This window comes from Ruditapes philippinarum, unplaced genomic scaffold, assembly GCF_026571515.1.
Source record: "Ruditapes philippinarum isolate M1 unplaced genomic scaffold, ASM2657151v2 ctg5783_1_1_1_1, whole genome shotgun sequence".
In the NCBI taxonomy this organism is placed as follows: domain Eukaryota; kingdom Metazoa; phylum Mollusca; class Bivalvia; order Venerida; family Veneridae; genus Ruditapes; species Ruditapes philippinarum.
Window position 1 is genome coordinate 154,946 of NW_026863557.1, and position 11,524 is coordinate 166,469.

Genomic DNA, 11,524 nt, shown 5'->3' on the forward strand with positions numbered 1-11,524 from the left:
GTTGTAAATATTGTTTGTAAAAAGTATGTTAAAACAATAAAGTTGTAAAAATGTTATGTTAACTTTAAAGCTGCACGCCTCCAGATGAGCCAAAATATTTCAAGAAAATCAATATTGTAAATATGTACTAAAATTTTAAGAAAGGTTAACAACATTCAAGATCCAAGTTATATTTTTATGTTATGTGCGATTTAAGACTGTTTTGCAGTATTTTTTACCATGTTTCTACTGCATTACTAACGCAGTAAGGGCTATTTTTGCATATGTTGATGACATTTTGGTAATTTTCTTGGATTGTAAGTGCCGATTGCAATATGTAAGTTATTTAATTTGTTCACCTCACAATATTTTACTTTTAAATACATTTCCAAAATGTTCATCAAAATTAGCCTGAATATGGAGGTGTGCTGCTTTAAAGTAAATCATGATTTTATTTCATTGCTGAATAATATTTGCAATTACTTGTTTGACACTGTGTATTTATTCAAACTTTGATGAATATATAAAAGTAATGGTACTGATACTTAATTACTTCCCCAGAAAAAGTACCGGTACTGCAGTACCGAGCTAAAATCTAGTACTGGTACTGATAATGGTACTGCATAATTTGCCAAGTACTGGTACTTAAGTACTACACCCTTAGTACTTATGCAGCTCTGACAGTGACCTCAAAATCAATAGGGGTCATCTACTTATCATGACTAACCACCATGCCAAATGTGATGACTGTGGGTCTAAGGATTCTTAAGTTATTAGGCAGGCAAGTTTTTTATGCCCCCGCCATATAATGGCTGGGGCAATTATTATAAGTGTTACCCTGTTCCGTCATTCCGTCATCATCAGTTTCCGTTCATTATCTTAGAAAAGGTTGCACACATTCAAGGTCAAGTTTGAATTTGGTCATGGTTCAATGATTTTTGGCAGAGTTATGCCCCTTTTACTTTGAAAATAATATGAAATTTTCAGTTTCCGTTCATTATCTCCCCAACACTATTACACATTCAACTCAAACTTAATATATGGATATGTCATGAGAAAATGCAGGTCAAGTTCGAATTTTGTTATGGTTCGATGATTTTTTGCAGAGTTATGCCCCTTTTACTTTGAAAATAATATGAAATTTTCAGTTTCCGTCTACCGGTATTATCTTACCAATGGTATTACACATTCAACTCAAACTTGACATATGGATTCGTCAAAGTAATGCGCAGCTCAAGTTCAAATTTGGTCATGGTTTGATGATTTTTGGCAGAGTCATGCCCCTTTCACTTTGAAAATAATATGATTTTTCAGTTTCCGTTCATTATCTCCCCAACAGTTGTACATATTCAACTTATATTAAAGATATGGATATGTCATAAGATTGCATTGGTCAATTTTCGAATTTGGTCATGGTTTGATGATAGCTGACAGAGTTATCCCTCTTGAACTTTGAAAAAAAATCAGAAATTTTAAGTTTCGGTCATTATCTCCCCAATTGTTGTACACATTCATTTCAAATTTGACATTTAGATACATCTTAGGAATAAGCAATTAAAGTTTGAATTTGGTCGTGGTTCAATGATTTAGGACAAAGTTATCTTTCTTGAATGTTGGAAAAATTTTGAATTTTCAGTTTCAGCACTCATACTTTTGCGGAAATGTATGTAGCCATTATTTTGGCTAATTTTGACTACAAATATGCAATATGCAAATTACAAAAGGTTAACACTGAATAGTTTCAGTGCCTTGAACTTTGTATAAAAATGGTTTGTGTTAACATTGAATAGTTTTAAGGGCTTTGAACTTAAAATGAAAAAAAAAAACAATTTGTGCAAACAAATTTGGAACTAAATATTATAACATCTGAAATTTTGGTTGCATGCAGGGGCATCCCTGGCGCGACGACACATTTCTAGTTTCAGTCAAGATTGCTGTGACCTTAACCTTTGAAAACTGATATTCTCATTGCGCACTTTTTTCCTGTAGTAGCGTATGAACTTACAACTTCATTCATAACGGTAAAATGACGTCATCCAAAGACGCAATTCATTCATACATGGCACGTGTCAATGACCTCATTTAAAGCACGCGACTTGTCTTTAAAATACATCGGGGGTGTAAGATAGAGTTTTCTAGCACCGGTGTAAACGGTAGATAATCCTGTCTGATATGCAAGAAACTAATCATGACTAACCACCAAGTTACAATGTCTCTTATCAAGTGATTTCTTTAAAATCATTTAAATCCAACATATTCATATAAATCACCACTCAATAGTTCTTACTGGGCAGTGGAAGCTGTAAGCTGTCTTTATTTATGATGACTAATTTTATTTGTAGCTGAAAAAATGCATAAAAAAATTCCCAATTTAAGTCAAAATAACGCATTTTTTCCCAAGCAGTCTGGTACCGGCACCATTCACAAAGTAGAGAGAAAAAACGCTGATTCTAATTCTTAGTAGTTCTTATTCTTTCCTAATATTTCCTATTCCTATTCTGTTCTTGATAATTCTTATTCTCATTCTAATTCTTTACCTAATTATTCTTAATTCTATCCTGTTCTGTCTTTACTTATTTTTCTCTCTATATATATAATATTTTCAAGTATCATTTATTTAAATAATCAATTGATTAACCAAAGAAAATTGAAAAACATTGACTAATGAAAAAAAAAAAAAAAAAAAAACATTAACTAGTTACCCTAAGATCGACCTGAGGCCATTTTTAGCCTGTCACATGTCCAAAATTTTCTTGGCAATGAGGGGGACTACCGCCCCCCTTCAAATCCCCCAAACAGAAGGGGGCACATCTCCCTTCTGGCAACCCCCTGATGTTAACATTTGGATGGGGGGGGGGGGGGGTGGCACTGAAAGAGTGGTCACTTTTTTTATTAACATTTCTCAATAAAAAAAACTGTGTTTGGGGCCTAAAATAGTCCATTTTTTTCACTGTTTGAGGCCTCAAAAAAAAGGGGGGGGGGACAAAAAGCCGTCAAAAACACGCTTGTATGAGGGAAAAGGTTATTAAGTGTCAAAAGACTGACATGTGTCTTAATGATAGTGAAATTTAATTACTTGGAACTTAACCTTAAATACATGTACTAACTCTAGAATAAACATGTCATAGTGGTCAATAAGGAAATATTATCACCTTTTGATTTTAATACTTTATGGCTTAATTCTCAATTTCCTAGTCTTTTATCAAACAAGCCATACTTAATTATCTTTTGACATTTATTGCTAATATAGCTAAAGGCTTAATCACAATGACAACTCTTTCTCAATTTATGTTGTTGATTTTTATATTTTAAATTAGTCTTATTTTAATTTGGGAACATACAACATCTTAAAGTCTTATATAGAATTTCGGACATATAACATCTAGTTTTATCTTAGAAAATAAATAAGTAAAATTAACTTAAGCAAAATTCAGGTGCTAGCTGTGAAAATATATGTATGTGGACTATACTATCATTTTATATTTGAGAACTTCAATTACTATAAAGAAATAAATGAAATAACATCAACACTGGACTTTCGTGTTATAAAATACAATCATAACAAAGAGGATACTGGATAATAATAATACCAGTATCCCACACACACCAACCAACCGAGGGTTTCCGTGTAGGGCGCTCACTACGCCAGCGAGTTCAATTCCCCACACGACCCCAAAGCGAAGGCCCTGCCGGCGACCCTTGGCTACACATGCTTAATGTTTTTCATAAAACTGTAAAATGTGTGGATAAATTCCATTTTCAGTTGTTTGAATTAAATTTCAGGTTTTCCCCCTTTTCTGATTTATCGCCCTATATTTTCCCCTTCAGAAAGCCACAGGTTGTTTTGAAAATTGGAAAAAATTCACTGAGTAGAATAAATTCAAAACTGGAATTCTGGCTAGTAAATTCAAAATCTTAAATTCATTGACTGTAAATGTGGGGCTTTATTATGCCAGGTAGGCCAGCTGAGATTTCATGGTGGTTCAAATATATGGAGCAGAATTTAGGTATTTATTCATTTGACTAATTGTTGTTTTCATTTGCTTAAGTTTAAATCATATTCCATCTGTGGGTGAACCTAAGTTCTTTACTTAAATATTTATTTATTCTTTCTTACTATGTTTATAGTAATTGTAATATTCTAAAGCCAATGCCAGTACTTTATCTTAATTCGTTTAATTTAATATTAAATACCAAATTAATAAATTACTTTTTGTTTTAAACATGTGCTATTTATACCTATTTAAAAGAAAGTGCGTTCAGTTGAACTAGTTTCTTGCAAATGTATTTGTGCAACTCTTATTCCCATTTGATTCACACTGGAAATAAATTTGTATGTAGAGGCTATAAGAATTGTGAGATTTATCCATATTCTAACTTTATGAAATTATTAACATTAAACAACCTTTAGCGAAATAAAACTGACTCATTTCAATAAGAAGAACAGCAGAACAAATAAAAACTAGAAACCACGTGATTAATATTTGCTTTTTGTGTCCTAGCTGGTACCAGACCTAAAATTCTAGCGCAAAATCTTAGTGACGGGGGATAACTCATGTATCGCTTCGGTATTTTCGGTGAGCTCAAGGTGTGAGGATATAATGCTATGCGGCGATTTAATCCCAGTTTATAGGTAGCACACCCCAGTAATGTAAGCCACACCTTCGAATGGCCAGGGAGGATTTCTTGGATACAGTAAATATTCTGGATTTAACCTTTAACCCAATGAGCATAATTGTGAAAAATGGCCGTTTTCATTGAAAAGCCTCCTGTTACAAGTTCAAACTGCTATGAAACTATGAAAAATGCTTCAATACTGATGAAACTTGGCACAAATGTTGACTGGACCCTCTGTAACAGCATACTCAACCGTAATTTTTCTGTTAACATGGCAACGTGGGGACGTCTCAAAATTGCGAAAAATCACTATTTTGCAGTGTTTTTATTTCATCAAAACTGATTTCAAAGTGCTGCAACTTCTCAATGAATTAAGATAGAGTTTTTTAGAGGCTTTTCAGTGTCGGTTACTATTTACCCTGAAATCGACCCGAGGCCTTTTTAGCCTGTCACATGCCCAAAATTTTCTTGGCGATGAGGAGGACTAGGAGTATCGCCTCCTCCAAACCCCCGAACAGAAGGGACACATCCCCCTTCTGGCATTCTGGCAACCCCCTGATGTTCTAATTTGATGGGGGGCCGCGCAAAAAAAGTGGTCACTTTTTTAACAACATTTCTCAAATGAAAAAAAAAACAGTGTTAGGGCCTAAATAGGGCATTTTTTCACTGTGTGAGGCTATAAAGGGGGGGGGGGGCAAAAAGCTGTCAAAACACGTCTCAGTGTAAGAAATTAGGATTTGAATCCACTAGACTGGTCGGACTACCAATTTGGAATATTCACTAGCCCAAAATACATTTCACTAGCACGATTCATTTGTTCAAAACAATTGTTTATATTGCCTCTGAAAATACAGTAGCCTGGTCGGGCTTGTTAAGTTGTTACTGTGAAAAGTTGGTAGCCCAAGGAGAAATTTAGTAGTCGGGGGCTATAGGACTACTGCTAATTTCGAACACTGACGTCTATATAAGGGAAAAGGTTAAATGACTAGTTGTCTTTAAAGTGCATTTTCAGCATGAAATTTGTTTTTGTGACATCTAATATGATCACTGGCAAATTCCAAAACATGGCCAGAAAAACCATATGCTGTTGATTTATAGATGTCAGGGCCGCCATTTTTTGTAAACATTGCTTTTAAACAGCATATGCATGGTAAAAGCAAGTCATTTTACAGGGGGGGGGGGGGGGGGGGGGGATTTTCGGGGATTTTTTATTAAGAGAATATTTCAACAGTTACACCGTCAGAAATTATGGACTTGTATGGAAATATTGGTTCCCGGCCAGATTTATAAATTTAAATTTCAAATGTAATTTCGTATTTGTGTTATTGCAGTTCGTATTCATCTAGGTGCATTCGTATAGATTTTATTTCAGTGTTATGCAATAACCCACTTTGTATTCTTAAAAGAATGGATGTTCAAGATCATAAGTTAAAAATTGAAAAGGAAGAAGTATGCAACAATATCTAACAGGCCTGATATCTAATCATGTACAGTAGAACTTCTATGAGTCAAACTTCGATTAGTTGATTTTCTTGATGTGTCAAAGAAAAATGAAAGTCCCGATTTTTTTCCCTATATATATTCCTTATAAAAACCTATTTATGAGTCGAGATTTAATGTGTCGAATTTTTTGATGTGTCGACATTTTTTCGTGGTCCGTATCAAGTAAATCTAGAGCAATTTACCACAAATAAGTCGAAGTCGTTCGATTATTTTGACACCTTCGATCTCGAGACATTTTTCACACCTTATCTGGCTGCGAAGACGATTTTCAATCAACTTGTGTGACAGGTGTTAAATACACAGCCGTGTGTTCAAACAGCCTTTGTTTGAGATAAAGGTGTGATAAAATGCTTCAATCGTTTCTATTTTAATTGCCATAGTGGTATTTGAAAGTAAACAGTAAGAACTACTTTCATTTGAAAACATCGGTAACCCGGTGTCGCGTGAGAACAATACGCGAAATATTTACTATAAGCTGGTTTAGATATCGCCCTTTCGTATTGTTACACCTTTTGTAACTCTATTGTATACATCAACAGGTAGTCCAAATAATTAGCCGTGAAAAAAAGTTATTTAACATGCTATGTTTATCATAGTAAAATGTAAAATATCAGATTAATGATGGAAAAAACATGAAATAGGTTTCGTTATAGATCTTCTAATTAGAACTAGTCACGGGTCGAAATTTTGTCATGGAATTGAGAGCAATTCATGAGTCTAAGTCCCGATGTGTTGAAGTTTTTACGCAAGTCCCTTCAAATTTGACTTTCCGAAGTTCTACTGCAGCTTAAACAAGAAGTAGAAACAATTGATCCTTACATTCTGCAGTATCAAAATACAAATATTTAACTGTCAATTAAAAAGTAGCAATTACACTTGTTTAAATCAATTTAAATTTATATGATTATAGATAAGAATTTAATGAATATGAATATAAATTAGATAAATAGAAATTGAAAGATAAACAGCGAATAAATACCCAAATTCTGCTCCATACAAATATGCTACACACTTACTTTATAGTTAACTTAAGGCTTGATAAAAATTGTTTAAACGGTAGAATAACCAGTGTTTTTTCCTCTTCTTTGGGAATGGTGCCGGTACCAGACTGATTGGGGGGAAAAAAGCCTTAGTTTGACTCAAACTGGGAATTTTTAATAACCTTTTACCCCATGAGCATATTGCAAAAAATGGCCATTTTTATGAAAAGCCTCCTGTAACAAACTCAAACTGCTATGAAACTATGAAAAATGCTTCAATGCTGATGAAACTTGGCACAAATGTCGACTAGACCATAGCCTCAGTAACAGCATGCTCAATCTTAAATTTCCTGTTACCATGGCAACGGGAGTAGGTCTCAAAATTGCCAAAAATCACTATTTTGCATTGTTTTTTTCATCAAAACTGATTTCAAAGTGCTGCAACTTCTCAATGAATTGAGATAGAGTAAAGGGCTTTTCAGCGTCGCTTACTAGTTACCCTAAGATCAACCTGAGGCCATTTTGAGCCTGTCACATGTCCAAAATTTTCTTGGCGATGAGGGGGACTACCCCCTCCCCTTCAAACAGAAGGGGGCACATCCCCCTTCTGGCAACCCCCTAATGTAACATTTGGATAGGGGACGGTGCCGAAAAAGTGGTCACTTTTTTTAAACAACATTTCTCAAACGAAAAACAGTGTTTGGGGCCTAAATAGGGCATTTTTTTCACTGTTTCAGGCCTCAAAAAAAAAGGGGGGGGGTCAAAAAGCCGTCAAAACACGCTTATATAAGGGAAAGATTAAACAACTTTACAGCCACAAATAAGATTAGTCATATTGAATAAAGACAGCTAGCAGGTTTCCACTGTCCAGGTAGAAACTTTAATAATTGAGTGGTGATTTATATAAAAATGTTTAGATTTTTAATGATTTAGAAATCTCATGGTCTTGTGGGGAATTTTGAACAGTCATTTTTGGGAATTTTACATTAGAAATTAGGAATTTTCATGCCTTTTTTCAGTTGGGAACAGTACCTTTTTTGGTAGTAGTTATATTAAGAAAAAACACTGATAACACCAGGATCTGGTTATTTTACCTGCTGCCCAAGCATCTCTGAGCCCAAATAAAGCCAAACACACAAGAACTGCCAAATTCCACATAAACTTCTGAAAGTACAAAACATGATATCAAAAATCAAGTTTAAGTGGTCAGAGATCTAGTTTTTTTCTTACAGTTCGTCAAAGTTTGTCTACCAATGAAATTGCTCCAAAATTGCTCCATTTTGTTTAAATTTTGCCGAAGTATTTTCCATACAGTGCTGTAACTCAACTGTATGTATTAAATACGTTGAATGAGCCGATTTAATGGACCTCGCCTATTTACATAGTGCACACGATTTGAATAGGCGGGGCTAAATGTAAGTCGGTTATAGATCTATACAGAGTTTTAAGAAACTAATTTTCTCGCTTCACTTCGTTCACTCGAAAATTAATTTCTTAAAACTCTGTATATAACCTATAACCTATACTTATCTTTTTTTAAATCATGAAAAGAAAGAAACAACATGGCAGCTGCTGATCAGCTTTTCATATATCCCATAAAGGGGTCAATAGCTACTTACAGTGTAAGAAATTCGGATTTGAAACCACTAGGCTGGTCGGACTACCAGATTGGAATATTTACTAGCCCAAAAGACATTTCACTAGCACGATTCATTTGTTCAAAACTGTTAATTATATTGCCTCTGAAAATACAGTAGCCTGGCCGGGCTTGTTACTTTGAAAAGTTGGTAGCCCAAGGAGAAATTTAGTAGACAGGGGCTATAGGACTACTGCTAATTTCAAACACTGTACTTAAAGTCTATTTTTTACCTTTTTATTTCTACTTTTATTTTATTTTGGTTCTAATTAATCAATTAATTAACTTGGACCATGAATTTATCTAGGCCAGCTCAGATCAGCAACTGTTACACAAACATATCAAGTTTTTTATGATACTTGTACATGTTTTAGTTACACCCATATTTTCATGACTGAGTATATATCAGATGCTGCTACTGCTTTATGCTCAAGCATCATACTGGAAATCAGGTCAACTATATTATAATTTAAATAAAATAAAATTGAATCATTTACTTTAATTTATTTTAAAAATTTAAATTAAAAAAAAAAAAAAATCTAATTCTATTTCTGATTTTAGGGTTGTGTACATAATTTCATAAATAGAATTCTTGTATGATGTAATTTTATGTGATGTTTGATTGTAGTGTTATATTTGCTTTTAATCATTTAATGCTTTCTTACCCATATTTATATGTGCTGATAAATCTTAACTGTTTTACAGAGTCTTTCATAAATGTACATTGATCTTCTTAATACTTTTAGGGGGCAGGGGACATATTCGAATGATGGCCCCGGTCAAATTTTTTTATAACTCAGACATGGTGTTTTGAAGGTACTGATAACTTCTGATATTTCTCTGTCATTGTAATTCTTTCTTGTTTGTGTGTAGGAAATGAGAAGTATTTTTGGGTTTTTTACCCGAAACTAAGCATTTTGGTTAGCTTTATATTATTTCTGACTCTCCGAATGGAGGTGAAAAAAGTTAAAAATCAAGCTTTGACAGTTGGCGCCAAACAAGTAAGAAATTTCAGATAAATTTTGTGAAAAAATCTAAACGTATGACAGACACTTTATTGGTCATTTCTGAAAAATGCCATTAGCTTGCACTGCGTGTTACTGATATTTTTAAAGGAATTCGGGCGGATTCTGGAGTTGCTCACCTTCATGAAGATTGCCCATATTGGTATATTTTAGGTGTGATTTGGCTGGGTGGGGTAAATATAAATTGCTGTCAGTCATTTTTTTGAAGGAGCAATGCATGCAAAACTATTATTTTCTTCAATGTATGTCATATATCATTGAATAATGCTTGTGCAAACTGGTTATCTGCCTGTGAAACAGATTTTGAAATATTTGGAATTGTGTTTCTGGTCATGAAATACAAAATTGTTCATTTTTAGGTCCCCTGCCCCCTTATATAGATTTCTACTGGTCGGAGAGATAACTCCGACGCATAGATAACCCCGACACTTGATAAATATAATTGTTTTAGCTTTGTTTTTCAACAAATAAGCACATGATCACCTAACAGTATAGGAACAGGACAGAATGTGATGATTTGTTATAATTTGGTAGACTTTTTAATGTTTTTCAAATAACCTAAACATTTGTAAGCAAAAAACTGCTTCAAACGTTTTTTACTAAATTACAGTAAGGTAGTAGAAACGTATTGACCACAGGCCACTGACTTGGGAAAGATTTTTGAAAAATTTGTTTTAAATATATACAAAAATAGATAAACCATATAAGATGTAAAAATAAATTATTGATGCTGATTTTCCAGCCATTTTTTACTTAAATATTAAGTGTCGACTTTACTACTGTTGTTGGGTAAAAAGACCATGTTTTGTATACCTCATTCAAGACCTTAAAGAAGTACCAGATTCCATTTTCATACATTGTTTTTGTGGTGTAATGTAAAGTCTTTGAACTGAACTTTGTTTAGGTGGTTCAATATTTAAAATATACTGGAAGATAATTAAAATATTGCAAAAAATATGTGATTTAGTGTCGGAGTTATCTCTCCAACCAGTATTTTCTTTTATTCAGATTGTTTGTTTGAATTGTTATAGCCTAGGATAGTCAGTTATGTCGGAAAATAGCTTATATAGCTAATGTTTATATGTTTTTATGAAACCGACTATAAATAAAGATTATCTTATCTTATCGTATCTTTATGACACACGCTGACGCGGCAAAGTCCTGGCGCGGCAAAGTTCAAACTTCGAATTATAAATTTCAAACTTCGAATTATAAATTTCAAAATACTCTTTGATATAAGCATTCAGATACCAGTGTTACTGTATTGAATACAAATATCATTTAATTGTTAATATGAAACAAGTAATTCAATTATTAAAAAATAAATCAATAAAATATTTAAACTATCGAAAATGAAATGTGCTTGCCTCCATTTTGTCTTTTGGCCTCCAATGCTTCGATGACGTCACGGGTAGGAACTATTACACGTAGTCTGGTTCCCGTCGTACTATACAATTTAGTACTATATTGAACGAGGAGAAAAAGACAGGTAGATCTAATCCAGACTACTATTACACGGAGGATGGTGTTTTTCTGAAGCGTTCAAAATTTTATAAATGAGCCGTGTCATGACAAAACCAACATCCATGCGCGCGCATCCTTAAAGTTCTGATACCGCGAACACAAAGAAAATGAGTGGTGTGAAGAAATCAGAAAAGGTATGAATTAAATTTAATTTGTTTTGCAAAGAAGATGTCCTAACTTCTAGTTTTTATATACAAAATGTCTTGAAGTAACTCTTTCCTGTTTTGTCAGTACATTTGTATTTCGCGTTGAATGCGATT

The 11,524-nt window shown here is 33.6% G+C and overlaps 1 protein-coding gene across 1 annotated transcript in view; it reads right to left on the reverse strand.

Annotated features, from left to right (window-relative positions):
- Positions 1 to 11,254, reverse strand: part of LOC132722495 (cell death abnormality protein 1-like) — a 129,211-nt gene extending 117,957 nt beyond the window's left edge. The window contains exons 1-2 of the mRNA XM_060707004.1: positions 11,108 to 11,254; positions 8,174 to 8,243 (exon numbers count right to left, since the gene is read on the reverse strand). Of these exons, the coding sequence (XP_060562987.1) occupies positions 8,174 to 8,243; positions 11,108 to 11,113 (76 nt within the window). The 5' untranslated portion in view covers positions 11,114 to 11,254. The remainder of the gene's footprint in view (positions 1 to 8,173; positions 8,244 to 11,107) is intronic.
- Positions 11,255 to 11,524: the final 270 nt, after the last annotated feature.